Below are 16,475 nucleotides of genomic sequence, written 5' to 3'. Positions count from 1 at the left end.
TTCCTTTGGCAAAACTACAGATTGAGTAGCGGTGGGAGAGTGCTCAGTGCCCCATGCCTGGAGGCAGGCACAGCATCTGGCTACTGCACTTAGCGCTGCAGAGTGTGTGTCATGTACTTGGCATGACTGGCACTATAGAAAACAGTTCTTTTTTTAATGCTTCTAACTCAGCCGTGCTGCCTGCCATTTGTCCAGGAGACAACACGTTTCAAAACATAGTCTAATTCCTCTGTCCATTGGACAGAGTGCAAGTTCCTAAATCCCCACCACTCATCTACCTCTGGAACATCACTCAAGCAATCCAAAAAGCAACAACCCCCCAGCAACACAAAATCCTTAATATCAGAAGCCACAAACCCAGTGGCTCAAGTCCTAGGATTACAGGACAGAAAATACTAAAAACGGACATGTTTTCTCTCTCTTGTTAGAAGCCTAATTTCGAGCAAGGGAGGATGAGAGTAAAGCCCCTCTACCCCAGACACCCAAAGAAAGCAAAGTTCCCCTTACCTGCTCTTGCTCCTTTAGCTGTTCTTGGCTGGTCTTAGACTTCTTTGGCTTAGAAGGGCCTCCAGGACTGGAGAGAGATGTTGGCAGCTTTGAAGATAGCATATCTGACACTGGAAAGTCTGCAGCTACAGGGGTCCCCCCCAGACGCTGTCCATCTCCAAAGAAAGGGACAAATGGGGCAGGCGCAGGACCTGAGGGAGGCCACAATTCCCCCAAGCTGGCCTGGGATACTTTAATCAAGTCCTGCTTGTCTGTGCAGTTGTTTAAAGAGAAGGCCACATCTCTGGGGTCCAAGTCCTTTGAAAACATGCTTGTGTGAGGTAATGGCATATCTACTGCTCCTTCAGTAGAGACTGGGCTCACTGGCAGCTTGCTAAATGGGGCAGCCATGCCCACAGCCTCCTCCTGGCCAGAGGAGCCACATTTCTTCATGACAACCCTGAAAATGAGACACCACAGAAAGTAGTAAAAGCAAAATCATTGACTGAAAGAATTGTCCTTCCTCCCTCTTCCCCCCAAAATGCCCTGGACACAAGGGAGACTGCTGGTCACAAAAGCACAACCCCCCATATGGTACCTCCATGGGATGACCACAGAAAATAAGTTTTCGTTACTCTGAAGTCAGTTCTAAAGAACCTGAGAATGACCCAATCCCCGGGCGAAACCCCCCCTCCAAGAAAACAGCAACAAATCATTTATACAGCCACCAGTACATTGAGCAGGTGGATTGGCTAGTAGACAAAGAATAAGACCTCCCAAATTCTAGCCAGCAAGAGGCATGGCAGGCCCTGTGAGTTTAATATGCCTGAAATCCAAAGTAGTGAAGATGCAGTCGCAGGTTTTGTCCTTTCCTTAGTCAGAGGGACTTTAGTTTTGAATTGTTTGTTTTACTCAAGAGAAAAAAACAACTCTGCAAAGGCTCCTTTAATCTGCACATCTGGTCAGTGCCAGGATCTGCAGCTGTGGGAAGCACATCTGGGCAGCAGTTTCAGATAAACAGGCAAATACAATAATTACTGAATGCCACGATGTTCATCTCTTTGAACTTTTTTTTCGTGCATTTTTTGGTACTTGAAACAAAACAAATTTACCACTAGAGTGAAAAATTATGAGGGAAGAAGAGGAAAGTGCCCAAACAGGAAGTGCACTTTGCTCCTCCCAACCTGATGATGGCATTGCCTCCAGTCAGACCAAGTGATTTCAGTGTTGTCCTCTCCAGGGCAGCTTTCCCTGCTATCTGCAACAAGAACAGATGCAGAGACTTAGGGCTTGTACTTACCAGAGGAGGCAGCCAAGGAGACTTTGCCCAGAAACAAATGCATAGCAAGGTCAGCACTGTGCCATCTAGTGGACAGCTCACAGGCACCCCTTCTGTAGGTGGAGCCAAAGCTTCCCACCACAACACCCACCTTCACAGCTCTTACCAAACTTACTCAAATGCTTTGTAGTATTCTTAAGTGTTCTAGCTGCCAAGTTAACTAGACATACATGGCCATAGCTAAGGAGTTCTTTTCAGGGCCAGTTCCACCCCAGAGGTGGGTTTAAAGGCAACACCTCTACACTCTGAAATCAGATTCCATCCATGTCCCTCCCCTCTCTGACCCACTCCCAGAATAAGAAGGATCTGTCCATAGAGTTCAGAAGGAGATAAAGGGGACAGCTGGGGAAGGCAGACTCCAAAATACTCTCTCACAAAATATTAAACAAAAATAGTAATGCTCAAGAGATCAAAACATGGAGAAAAGAAAATATTTACTGATGTGAAACCACTGTTGTGACTCTAGAACTTTAAGAGAAGTTGAAAACAACCTCACAAACAGGTCACTGAGAACATTTTATGCACTCAGAGGCCTGAATGGTTCAGGGTTATGTTCCAATAGGGCTTCCCCCACCCACCCACACACCAGGCTTTGAAAAGGCCAAAGCTCTTCCACTTCCCCTCAAGAAAGCTGGGAGAGGGAACATTTTCCAGGCTGGAAAGCAGTGCTGGGTTTTCCTTATTTTCAGAAATAGAGAAAGAGAGACATTTGAGAAGAGTTTGCTGACTTACCTCATCTCGCATGTAAATACAGACTGGAGAGAATTCACCGTGCTGCTCCATACACTCCCTGCAAGAAAAGTAAAAGTAAAAGTGCAGCGGTCTGTATGACAACTCAACCTCTCTGAAACCCATGGAGTGGAAGAGCACTAGGTAACATCAGGGAGCCACTTTCTACTCTACACACACCAGTGTAAATCCAGAATAACTCCACAAGGTCAATCAAAGCAGAATTTGGCCCAAAATGTCCACTATCCCATTAAATGCAAATCCATGAAGGGTTTTTAAAAAAACACAAAGAAAAGCTAATTCCTCATCCGGATTTTGAGATAAAGACAAAGGAATCAGAAAAGTTGATTCTCTTTGTAACTCTGGGCAAGTCAATCTCCCCATCCACCAGTTCCCCATCTCTGTAACTGGCAACAATTTTTCATTTTTCCCCACCTTTGTTTAGCTTAGGGTATCTATTACAATTTAGATTGTATTCTCTTTGGAGCAGGGAATGTTTCTTACTATGTACAGCACCTAGCAGAAAGGAGTCACAAATAATAATCAATCTACGGAGGAAAGTGATGCAGTTGGGTCTTGGTACCTGACATATAACACGGACAACAGCATTATTTCATTTATTCTAGAGAGCAAGGACTTGAGGAGGCCATAGAGAAGGCAGCTGCAATAGCCAAGGTGAGAGATGAAGACATGACTAAGAACTTCAGTGAGGCAGGGCATATACCAGCAGTGTTGCAGAGCTGGTCACACGCAGTTTGCAGGCAGAGGAGATGAGGGAAAATAGGGACTTTAGAGTCAAGGAAGGAGCACAAGTTTTGGACAGCAGAGAAGCAGCCACAGAAGATGCTGCTTCTCCTCTCCCCCCAAAGAGATGCACTTCTTTCTCAGGCCTGGTTTACACTTAAAATGTAGGTCAACATAACTACATCACTCAGGGATGTGAAGAATCCATCCCACTAAGCACTGTAGCTATGCTGACCTAACCCCCAGCGCAGACGCAGCTAGATTGGTGGCAAAATGTTTCCATCACTCAGGGAAGTGATGTTCCTATAATGACAGAAAATTCCCTTCAATCACTGTAGGCTGCATCTACACTACCGAGTTATGCCGGCATAGTTACAGAACTGTAACTAGGCCACGACAGTCCCCCCTGTAGTGTAGACATGGCCTCAGATATTTGGATGTGAAGGGGTGATTTAATCTCAAATATACTTCAAGACAAGGAAAGAAGATTGCCAGGAAGGAGGCAGTAAAGGGGGCCACAGGTTTGTATATTTGATAGTCATCGGCACAAAAACAACAGTTATTTACCTTGCAGAAACTGGTTCTCTGAGAAGTTTGTCCAGGTACTGCTAGTGTGCATGTGTCTCGTGTTCAAGGTCAGAACTTTTTGATCAGCAGTGTCTATGGGGGCCATGCCCTGCATGTCCTTGTGCTTCACCTCAATATAAGAGAATATAGGGCAGAGCAGCCCCAAAGAGGGGGCTTACTAATCTATTAGAGTTCTTTGAAGGGGTCAACAAACATGTGGACAAGGGGGTGTAGTGGATGTAGTGTACTTAGATTTCCAGAAAGCCTTTGACAAGGTCCCTCACCAAAGGCTCCTACATAAATTAAGCTGTCATGGGATAAAAGGGAAGGTCCTTTCATGGATTGAGAACTGGTTAAAAGACAAAGAGTAAAGGGTAGGAATTAATGGTAAATTCTCAGAATGGAGAGGGGTAACTAGTGGTGTTCCCCAAGGGTCAGTCCTTGGACCAATCCTATTCAACTTATTCATAAATGATCTGGAGAAAGGCGTAAACAGTGAGGTGGCAAAGTTTGCAGATGATACTAAACTGCTGAAGATAGTTAAGACCAAAGCAGACTGTGAAGAACTTCAAAAAGATCTCACAAAACTAAGTGATTGGGCAACAAAATGGCAAATGAAATTTAATGTAGATAAATGTAAAGTAATGCACATTGGAAAAAATAACCCCAACTATACATACAATACGATGGGGGCTAATCTAGCTACAACGAGTCAGGAAAAAGATCTTGAGTCATCATGGATAGTTCTCTGAAGATGTCCATGCAGTGTGCAGAGGCGGTCAAAAAAGCAAACAGGATGTTAGGAATCATTAAAAAGGGGATAGAGAATAAGACTGAGAATATATTATTACCCTTATATAAATCCATGGTAGGCCCACATCTGAAACCTGCGTACAGATGTGGTCTCCTCATCTCAAAAAAGATATACTGGCACTAGAAAAGGTTCAGAAAAGGGCAACAAAAATGATTAGGGGTTTGGACAGGGTCCCATATGAGGAGAGATTAAAGAGGCTAGGACTCTTCAGCCTGGAAAAGGGGAGACTAAGGGGAGGATATGGCAGAGGTATATAAAATCATGAGTGATGTGGAGGAAGTGGATAAGGAAAAGTTATTTACTGATTCCCATAATACAAGAACTAGGTCTCACCAAATGCAAATAGGCAGCAGGTTTAAAACAAATAAAAGGAAATTCTTCTTCACGCAGCGCACAGTCAACTTGTGGAACTCCTTACCTGAGGGGGTTGTGAAGGCTAGGAATATCACAGCATTTAAAAGGAAACTGGATAAATTAATGGTGATTAAGTCCATAAATGGCGATTAGCCAGAAATGGGTAAGGAACGGTGTTCCTAGCCTCTGTTTGTCAGAGGATGGAGATGGATGGCAGGAGAGAGATCACTTGATCATTGCCTGTTAGGTTCACTCCCTCTGGGGCACCTGGCATTGGCCACTGTCGGAAGACAGAATACTGGGCTAGATGGACCTTTGGTCTGACCCGGTACAGCCGTTCATATGTTCTAAAGAGTTCTCAGTTCCCTCACTAATTCAGCATCCCAGCAGAGAGAGACTCTGAAGGAGTGGGGATGGACGGCGAGTCATGGGATCAATATGGATATAACGTCTCTAAGAACTAGTTATTGCTGCCAGATCTCCATTTGAAAAGGTTTGCTGGTACAGCTATAATGTAAAACCTTCCCAATGCAGACACATCTTACACTGGAAAAAGCACCATTGCAAGTATTGTTTATACTAGTTCAGTGAGCAAAATAAGCTATACCTGCTCTGCAGATTTCTGGTACAGGAACGTTTTGCAGGAAAGCTGCCATGATCCAATTGAGTATGATCCAATTCCTGATGAAGGGGATGACTAGCTAACTCATGCAATACTGTAATGCACTGGGTAATCCAGGAGGATAATCTCAGAGGAGAGACTAGTTGGCCCTGCACAGTTTTTCCCAATGACACAAACGAACAGGAGGATTATCAAGTGGCTTTGTTTTATCCAAGTACCATAGCAGAGCACTGGGAAAATTTATGGTATGCAATTTGCCTTCCCTAGGTTCAAGTGGGGTTTGGAGAGGAAAACTGAGAAATTGATGGTTTGGGTTTAAATGACAATCTGACACCACCTTAATGAGGAATTTAGGATGGGGTCTCAACACTACTTTATCCCTGTGGACATACTACTTTGTAAGGAGGACATGCCATTAATGCTTGGATCTCACCAGCCCTTCTGGATGATGTGATAGCTACCAGAAAGTGTGTTTTCAGGGTGAAATGGTGAAGAAGCACTTTGATAAAGATTTGAAGGGGAGTGCCAGAAGGCCCACCAGAACTAAATATTAAGATCCCAGGAGATGGGAGATTCCTGAATGGGGGTGGGGAGGATAGGCATAAACCAGCCCTTTTATAACAATGGAATCAGAACACTATGAGTTTGAACCGGAAGGTGGCAAGTTGAAATGGCATCTAACTGGACCCTACCAGAGCTGATAGTGAAGCCCAATAGCTTAAAATGGAGTATGTAATCTAGCATGGGTTAGGACCTTGTTGTGAAGCCCCGATTGAAAAATCTCTGCTAAATCAATCTACAGATCAAAGTGGAAGAGGGCTCCTACTCAATATCAATATTTCTTGGACTTCTGTGGAATAGTCCCCATCTGTTGTGATCAGCCAGCAAACTTTCAAGCAGTCAGGTTAAGAGACATGGCATCCGGGTGGAAAACTGTCCCTGATTCTGGGAATGTAAGGATGGAAGATTGAGGAGAGAGATCTGCAGGAGTCTGGGAGCCAGTACTGTTTAGCCCAATAAAGAGCTATAAGTATCACTGTGGCAACAACCTGGCTCATCTTCATTATGACAAGCGCCTGAAGGGATAGGGGAAAGACCTCTAGAGAGGGATGACGGAGGCTAGTGTCACAATTCTGAATCTGAGTTAATGAATTTGTTTAGTTGCCTCAGGTCCAGGATAGGGCATATTTCCCCTTTTCTTTTGGGAGTAAGGAAATAGCTGAAATAGAAACCCCATCTCTCTGAACTCCTGAGGTGGTGCTTCTCTGGCTCCTACTTGAAATAAAAAACCCACTTTTTCCTTCAATTATCTCCCTGAGATAGGCCACTAAGAGGGACAAGAGATAGAGAGGAGGCAAGAACTGGAATTTTATGGAGCGGTCTTTGGCAATAATCTCCAGTAACCAATGCTCTGAAATAATCCCAGTTCGTGCTTGAGAAAAATGGGAAAGATGTCAACTAAAAATGGCAAAGAGAAAGGCAAGCTGTGGTGGAACTGGTATACAGCTTTACACGTGAGCATCAAACCTGCTGTCTGGGAGCTGATGCAAGGTGGACGCTGGTAGAAGAAGGGGGGCTCTCTTAAGCGAGAAGTAAGACTTCCTCTTAGTGTAGCTATCAGGTGGAAATTCTGTCTGAACTGGCCCTGGAAACGAAATAGTTTACTGCTGGTAACAGGTGTATAGATACTCAGGGATCTCAGGGTGGTCCTTTAGGGTGTGTAATGACTAATCCATATGGGAACTGACAAGATCTGGTCCTTCAAAGTGAAGATCTTCAGTTGTAATTTGGATTTCTCTAGGAATCCCTGAGGACAAGTGCCTCCTATACTGAAGTCCTGGTGATCATAGGGGGTGTAGGTGTTTATTTTCTTAATCAAGGGAATCACTAGGGGAAAGTTGTTGGAAAAGGGAAACAGCTCGACTCTGATAAACAAGAAAGAAAGAGAAATATATTTGCTGTAGACGTGGTACTGTCCTCCCCTTGGTAAGAGGGGAGGGTACTGGTGACAGGGGCTTCTTAGCATTTCTCATTACTGGGGAAACCAGTACCAACGGCAGTGTCTGGAACTCTAAATCTGTAGCTAGTAATAGATAATAAAGTGGCATCATTAGACTCTGGCATTATTACCAGGTCCAGCGCCATGGATATCAGTACTGTAGCCAAGAGGGAACTGTTGCTGGTTCCACTCTTTGGTACTGTTGTTGATTTGGCTTCAGTCAGCACTGGAGGAGGCAAAAGGTCCACGACAGTGGCCCAAACTGAGTGATAAGGCTTGTGGGCCCAAGATTTAGAAGAGTCAGCAGGTTCATGATTCTTTCCTCCTACTCTAGGGAAGAAGCATGGTGCTCTGAATCATCCTTGATACTGTCCTCTACCTGCCCTGCCTTGAGGTGGTACCTGTCTTCAGTGTTCAGGTCTCCACTCGCATACAGCTTGATTTGAGGGACTGAAGACAGCATGTCAAACTAGTAGAACTTTTCTTCTCAGGAGTAGCCAAAGGAGCTTTGGGGTAGAATTCCTACTTACTGGGCCGCTGAAGGAATGGGATTTCTGAGAGACTAGTCCCTTTTTTGAATTAGCGGGCTGTCTTTCTGAATCTAATACATCTCTTGCTCCAACAGAAAGCATTTTAACAGAGCATCTCTGAAGAGGCAGGTTCTGTGGGAGAAGGACCAGCCCACTGAACAATGGTCCAGAATACAAACAAAAAAAAGGCAACAGTTACGTTCATCCAGTAAGGGACTAAAACCATTGAATATAGGCAGGACTTGAAGCACAAGTTTTGAACTCAGCCATTTAGCACTAAGGCATTGATGCACTAAATGAAGCAAATTAGTCAAAATTGACTAAAATAAAACAAGGAGCTGCCAAAGGCAAGAAAATGTTCCTACCTAACAGGTTCTGAAGACAGGTTGCTGCATGGCAGCAGGTGGAAGCCATCAAACTCCATCTTGCTGCCATGGGCAGTAAGACCAAATTCACAGGTTATCCCAACCATTAGAGTTGAATTAATTGTAACTCTTCCTGGCAAAGAGTTTTGTAGCTAGAGTTCCATTATTGAGAATGCTCTGGCCCCAGAACCAAGTAGTTTAAATGTAACTCTCTCCAGCTGTGTTCCTGTGACATACTGCTGTCTTGGAGATACATGAAGGCTAAGACCGACTCGGAGGTAGCTGTGTCAGTTTGTGAAAGGCTTTGATTTTGAGGCTCAGACCCTTTAATTCAGCTCTCAAATGACAGTGAAGTACATGTAATACAGATGTAATGTGCTCAAGTCAGCTTCTGTAGTTTAGAAGGCTACTGCTGTATGCTGGGTCCAGCCCCAGGCAGTGATTTACAGTAACCTCACCTGGAAGTGAAGACAACATAAGCCCCAAAGGAAAGTCCTCAGGCTAGAGGAGGCGGCACAGTTTCCTGATCAAACAAAGATGAAAGAAATCATTCTTCAGCACTGTGGAAATCTGTACATCTAGGAGGAAAGTCCAGCACAACCCCACAGTGCCTGAAATCTAAGAAATTTCCAAATACCATGTGCTTCCCCATCCCTACTAGAATCACTCTTCTCTTTCCTGAGCAGAGCTTGTGCCAACCATTCTTCAAGTAACTGCAGATCTCTTCCAGGCATGGAATGATCAACAGTGTTGAAGGCCACAGAGAGATCCAACAGTTTCAGCACAAAGGTTTGTTTCTCATCCAGGACCAGAGGGAAGCCATCCATCAGCGCCAGCAAGACTTTGTCCTGCAGCCTGGTCTGAAATCAGTGTTGGAGTCCAGGGTGACAGCAGAGGACATATGCTTCTGGAGCTTGGATGCCACCACCTTCCAGATAACCATGCCAGGAAAAGGGAAATTGGAGACTGGACAGTAATTGATGGGTGCGTGCATAGAGCTCCTAGAGTAAGATGTGAGTATGTTGCTGGTGCATGGGGACTGAAGTTCCAGGATCTGGCAACAAGCTCTCTCCCTCTGCACAGAACTGACCATATCATGGGTTAACACTGGAGAGAGACCATTTCAGTTTCGAGGAAAATTCAGTTGTGTGTTTCAGGCATTAATAGTAAAACAACTAGAGTTCAGTATTTGGATTTGAAGCACCCCTTTTATCACAAAATCAATAGAGTTAGCTGAAAAGCACTGAAGATCTCTGCATCATCCCAGCAAGGCTTCGACATGGGGCAGGTTACAGTCGATTCCTTTAACATTTCAGTGCAAGAGCTAGGGCTGTAAACTTTCTGTTCTCAGCCCTCAGATTATGAAAAGTGAGGGCTCTTCTACCAAATCCTTCCTTATCAATCACCAAGTGCTAATAAATTATCCAACATAGGGCTGCCATGGGTTCAACATAGACTTATGGTCCAGCAATCAATTCCCCTCTGTGGGGAGGGAGAGTTGTATGCAGAGATCTGAAGGAATCCAAAGTTAATTTCCTCACTTAGAATCATGTATAAAGCAGTTACTCTCAAGCATACCTCTCAAGAACACTGGGTGACCAAGAGCCAGTATGACAGGTAAGCTCAAGTCTGAAGGTCCCAGAAAAAAAAACAACAGGTCTGTTTCAGGAGACTGCAATCAAGAAATCACATGGGACAGGGAAGCAGGAATCAAGCTGGGCCCTGCTCACACTCCATCCACGCTGCAAAGCTCCACCCAAACCCCTTGAGGAGCCCAATGTTTCTGCTGAAGGGAGGAGTACAGCAGTAAGATAATTACCATGGCTGCTATGAACATTCCCACTGCTGGGTATCTGAGTTAGCACAGGTCCCGCTTTCAGAGATGTTGTCTCAGGCAGCCTTCTAGGCTTTCAAGATTCAGTCCGTCTCCTGGTTTTCCTTGTCCCTCTCTTGGTTTTCCTTGTCCCTCTCTGGCCATTCTTTTAGCAACTCTTTCAGCAGGTCCATCTCCGATGCTCTGTGGGGGTTTCCCCACGCCTCCATCTTTGGCCTTTTTTTCTTCTCACTTTATACCCTCTCTATAGATCATCTGATCAGCTTACATGGCCTCATCTACCTGCAACATTCTGATGACTCGCAAACTCTCTCCCCTCCATCATTAAACTGTTTCCTACTATCCAATCCTGCATATCAGCCTCTCAACACCACCTCTTAGATGTCTTCTTATCTGAAACTGAACATGGGCAAAATCACACTTTTTATCTTCCCGCCAAACCCTTCTCTATTCTCCTTTTTCTTCGCTGTTACCAGCTCCATCCTCCACAGGTCTGCAACTTGGGGGGGCAACCTTTCATTCCTCCCACCTCCCATACTTTTTTCATCCATCAGATTTTCACACAATCTTTTCCATGTCTTCTTCTGCACAGCCCCCTATGCCTGGTACAACCTCCCCAAGCTCATCCAAAAGTGCCCAGCCAGTCCACATTTAAGTACAGCTTAAAGACTGTAACAAGGTACTGGTAGTAGGAACACGTGTTACAATTCTTGGGCCCTTAAGAGCAGGCATTCTGGGACCCTACACCATTGTTGTGCCACCTCAGGAAGGGACCATCTAACGTCTGTGCTGTAAAGAGAAGACTGCCAATCCAAGAGAGGTTGGGGAAAGGACCCTCAGTCCCTAGGAAGCAAGCTGTGGACAACCTGCAGCAAAGGCCAAAGGAATACCAATACTAGGGAGGATAGCAGTGTATGATTTGTGTTTTGAAAGGGCAGATTAAAATGCAGAACTGGCCAGAGGCCACATCATTCAAACTCCAAATTCCTTAACTACCAGGAGAGATGGCAGACTACCAGCTGGAAGAGCAGGAAACTGAGGCATGGTGGCACCCCATCAAAAAGACCTAGTTTATAGTGAACAAGTTTGACTTGTTATTCCCCTTCCCCTGACCTCTGTCTACTTGTTTGTTCTTAGATTGTGAGCTCCTTGGATCAAAGCACATTCTTTTTATAGTGGGTACTACCGCAAATAAACAACAGCACAGGGTCAGAGTGACAGAATGTTCTTCACAAACATCAGGGCAACAAACACTGTTTAAATGAAAGAATTTACAGAAACAGATGAAGCTGCCAGATGGGCAGGCGTGGAAGAGAGAAAAGGGACAGCACCCCCTAATCCTGCTGCCAAAGGTGGGGTGTGCAGGACCGCATGCCGCAATCCAGTCCCTGTAGGACAGACACAAATCAAAGATCCAAGAGATTTGTTTTTGTGTAACTGCTAGAAGCCAGAAGGCTCCTCCTCCAGCGGCTGCTAATCCATTACGTACATCACTGAGGCAAGCAGACACATCAAACACACTGCTATTTCTTTGATGTGCTGTTCTTCAGAAGGGGAAAGCAGGCAGATTAGATTCCCTCATGTAGTAATCCGACAGGACCTGTAAACATCTTGTGCAAGGAGTGCAGCACATTGAGAGGAGGAGCAGCCTACAATAGCTTCCAGACTTTCTTCAGACTCAATTAGCAGAGATAGCCACTGGAGACCCGAGGGAAATTCCAGTGGATTTAGAATACTTCCCCTTATGCACTTCAGGCGGGAGAGCTCTCCAGGAAAACATCTCCAAAGGGAAAGCCCAAGGAAGGATGTAGCAAAAGCCAACAAATGGAGAACTGACTTATGGCTACCAGGACCCATGCAGAAGTAGCCATAAGACAGTGACTTCAGCCAGGAGACCATCAGTCCAAATGTCATATGACCAAGTCACAGATGACATCATTGCTGCGTCCTGCATTTAATGAAAAGTCCATCCAAACAGCTGATCTCACCTCTCAGAGAGCAGGAAATCCCACCTGTGTCTGATGGAGTAAAGTTAATAATTCTTAACACTTCTGTAGCACTTTACATCTTCAAAGAGCTGTGTGTAAATTAACTATTAAGTTGGTGTTACGTTAATAACCCACACCAAGTGAGACCACTCCATAAAACCAAATCACACAAGAAAGAGCTCACATTTCTAACTGAGGAAACACTAGCTGATGTATGAGCGAACTGTAGAGAGGTTATTTATCACTGCACACAGATGGCTTCCCCACTAGATAGCAGGTATTTCCTCCATTAAAAGGGAGCCTTCCTTATAACATTATTGACACCCCTGGGTCTTAGCTACTTAGCACAAGGACTGAAACGCTCCCGGCTCTATGGGGGATGGGGTGTTTAAACCCTTGAGGGCAGTGTAACAGGACATGTGTCCAGCCCCTTCCTGTCTCATATTCCATTCCCTCCAATCATTTTAGTCAGTTCTGACTGACTGCACTGACGTGGAGCTCTCAAAGACACAGGCAGATCCAAATATGATCAACATGTGATCAAAAGAAATACTCCTTAAAAAACAAAACTAAGAGAAAAACATGTCAAAGAGGTAATCCTCCAGACTTTGATAGGAGTTGAGCAGAGCAGTAAGAGCCCTCCAAGAGCATGCTCCCAAAAGCAAGAGTCTCTGTGATAGTAGGATGTACAGAGGGGGAAAATTTAAACTCAGGAAGGCTTGATGTGACACTACTGGAAGGGAATCTGGCTCACGCTTTACCTAGGTATCTGCCCTTACAATTTAAAAACAAAAACCAGAGTTCTACAGGAGTTCTCCCAGTCTCACATGAAGGAGCTAAGACCCAGAAGTGAGAATCCTACACCCATTCAATTTGCAGTAGTTTAAATCTTAATAATGCCTCCCCAGTCACCAGCACGCCAACTTTCTTTCTTGACCTTCTGAGAAGGGTCCTCAGGCAGCTGTTTTAGTATCAAACATCATTGTTTTCTTTTGTCCTTAGTCTGAATTGCCTTAGAGGAATTGGTTTTGGATTGTGCATTCAGCCAACCCAAACAACTTTCTCCCCACTTATCAAACAAGGGAGAGACCTAAAAAGCAATGATTACTTCCCCTCAGAACCTGTGCCAAAGGCAAGCTCTTCAGGCCTAGTTTGTGCTATACAGTTTCTTGGGCCCTAGCAAAGATAGCGTATTCCAATGGTAGAAGAGAAATCAGCAAGCTTCAGCTTTTCAGTAGCTCCCAGCCACTGGCTGGCAAAGGATTGATGCTGCCCTCTAACACTCCCAGATGTGATGCAAAGTTCTGCTCTGAAAAATTACAGTGAGCACTGTCTCCGCAGCCCAAGGCCAGCCTGCCTGAGCCACAGAATGTACTACTCTCAGTTCATAACCACATCTGCTCATAGGGGACACTTTATCCTCCATTTGCAGCTTCAGTAAATATACTAATTCAGTAACTCAGTCCATGCCAGAAATTGCCTCAACTTCCACACGTTTGAACTCCTCAATTGGTCCCACTATCAAAGGGACTTTAAAAGCAGTAAGACCAAAAGTATTCAGGACACCTGGATACAAACTCCTCCAACAGCCAGCTCTGAGGAATGGTGGGAAGGAGAGGAGCTTCCTCCCCCCCGACCCCCAACTCCTCAGATCACATTCCTGTAGAGACCTTCTGCATCAGTTATCACATGAAATAAAAAACATTAATCATACACCATTGACATGGACTTAGACATTCATCTGCATGCTATTACTCGTAAGATTCTTCCAAGTGGCCTTTTATTTCCTAGAAGTTCTAGTGTCAGAGCTCTGGGAACCTTTGGAGGGTTTGGCATGATACTGAATCACTTAACTTAAATACCCATCTAAAAAAATGTTTCAGTGCTCAAATCAGTTTCCAGTTACACAACATTGCAGAATAGCGTCTGCATCATGGTGCAAGAGCTTCAAATGCAACAGAAACTCTCCTATCAAGTTAGAAAAAGTCCAGAGCACCAGCCAGAAAGTGAGAACTGAGCAAATGAAAGAATAAAATAGGCAGACAAGACCAGAAGAGACACCACATTAGCAAATGGTAAATTCTGCTAAAAAACGGGAAGCTAAAATCCTCCATACTACTCCTGGCAGAATTTGCAGAACTTGCCTCAGCTTCAAGAGGCTCAGCCTTCCAAAGCCACAAACAACAACAACAACAACAACAATAATAAAATCAAAGAGAAGAATTGTTTTTGGAGCAGAGTTTATTAGTTTGACATTTTTAAAAAATGCTGCTATTGTTCTTGAGTAAACTAAGACAGAAGGAATCACTAAATGTAGATTGCAGCAAAGTGGAAGCAAACTACAGAAGCTTTTTAATCCTTAGAAATATTTATGAAGTTCTTTCTAGTTAGAGCAAGACAGCAGGAGCAGGCATGAAACCCTAATCTTTAAATAAGACCTAGTCAATGGTTTGAAAATGTCACTTTAGCCTGTACTTGAGGGCTCCAGGCTTCCCCAAAGCCTTCAGAGGAAACCAGCAGTTTGTTCAAGAAAAAACCCGAACTGTCAGAACACATGGAACTGCCAGAGCAGACACACCAGTGGTCCATCCAGTCCAGCTCCCACCTCTGGCAGCAGCAAATACTTCAATGCAAATCCCCATAATGGACACATACAGTAACAGGTCCATAGGGAAGTTTATTCCCAGCCTCAGGGAGGAGTTAGTGGTTGTTTTATATTCTGAATCAAGAAGTTCCATTCCCTTTTTTATCCTGGTCTAACTATGAATCAATGTAATTTAATAAGACATGAGCAGAATGTAAGAGTGGGGAGCACAATAAAAATACATTTAATTTCTAGAAATCTCCAAGTGTCTTTTGACAATGTCTAAAAGTGGTAGCTGTCCATCCTTCTTCAGCTAGCTGTTGGAAGTGTCCCTGGAAACAAGCCCTTTCCTTTTTACATGCCTCATTGCTCACCTAGTTTGTGTAAAATGGCTGAGAAGTTCCCACAGCGTCTGGCCAGGGCGAAAGGTGTCCTGTAACCGGGAACCACTGTCCAACTGCAATGCAATCTGAACCTAGAGAGGAAAATCCACTGAATTAGATTAAAGACAGGGAGGAAATTCAATTTCTTCACAAATTTTTTTTTAAAAAGGTATTTCATCTCTAGGACCTCCTATCCAAGCAGGGTGACCAGACAGCAAGTGTGAAAAATCGGGACAGGGGTGGAAGAGTAATAGGAGCCTATATAAGAAAAAGACCCAAAAATTGGTAATGTCCCTATAAAATCGGGACATCTGGTCACCCTATATCCAAGGCTGAATTAGGCATCTTACAAATGTTAGGGAATTAAGCTTCACAAGCCCCAAGAGGTACATGTCAATATCATTTCTAATTTACAGTTAGTGAGAAAAACGGAGAGGCAAGATGACTTGCCCAAGATCATATAGAGTGAGTCAATGGCAGCGCTGTGAATAGAATCTTGGAGTCCTGACTTCTAGTCCTGTATTTTGTTTATGCTCCTGACTGGCAGCCATCAGGATCATTCTGAACTTCAAAATATGAATTCCAAAGAAGTGACTTGAGAATACAGTGATACCATCTTAGAGTTTGTTCTGGTTCCACATTCTCTCCCCAGAAACAAGACAATAATGTACAGTTTGTAACTCCCACCCCAAATGTAATACGGGGGCAGGGGGGCGGCGGAGGGAGAGAATGCCTAAAACTGCTATCCCTATGAGCAGAAATGAGTTATGAACGATACTGTGATTCTATGAAGAGGTGGCCACAAGGATGGAATTCTCGATGTTTGCAATGCTCCCACAAGAGCAGCAGAAAGCAGTCTGAAGAGGCAAAGAGGATGGGGCACACTTAAGGGTTGTTTTAAAAGCCAATTTTTAGAAACCGTAGTGTGAATAGAAATATTTAATTTTTTTTAAATCCCATGTAAACATCTTTTATTGGGGACTGTTGGGATTTAAACCTTTTCCTGCATTGCTGGAAACCTAATACAACCATATGATTTTAGTTAATAAAATCCACAAAGTGAAACTAACCACTCTGCTTTCAGTCTCCCAGTCAACAGAACACAAGTTAGTTTTGATTCTTTCCATTTGAATAGTC

General features: G+C 44.2%; 1 protein-coding gene across 6 annotated transcripts in view; it reads right to left on the bottom strand.

Annotated features, from left to right (window-relative positions):
* Positions 1–16,475, bottom strand: part of ASPSCR1 (ASPSCR1 tether for SLC2A4, UBX domain containing) — a 91,178-nt gene that overhangs the window by 63,427 nt on the left and 11,276 nt on the right. For all 6 annotated transcript variants that reach the window (XR_003996575.1, XM_030533967.1, XM_030533968.1 and 3 more), the window contains exons 4-7: positions 15,330–15,430; positions 2,558–2,615; positions 1,671–1,744; positions 508–946 (exon numbers count right to left, since the gene is read on the bottom strand). Coding sequence is in view for 5 of the 6 variants with exons in the window: in XM_030533967.1 (XP_030389827.1) it covers positions 508–946; positions 1,671–1,744; positions 2,558–2,615; positions 15,330–15,430 (672 nt within the window). In the remaining variant the exon portion in view is untranslated. The remainder of the gene's footprint in view (positions 1–507; positions 947–1,670; positions 1,745–2,557; positions 2,616–15,329; positions 15,431–16,475) is intronic.

This window comes from Gopherus evgoodei, chromosome 15 (assembly GCF_007399415.2).
Source record: "Gopherus evgoodei ecotype Sinaloan lineage chromosome 15, rGopEvg1_v1.p, whole genome shotgun sequence".
NCBI classification, from domain to species: domain Eukaryota; kingdom Metazoa; phylum Chordata; order Testudines; family Testudinidae; genus Gopherus; species Gopherus evgoodei.
Note: the sequence above shows the minus strand (reverse complement) of the source record. Positions and strands in the feature narration are given on the sequence as shown.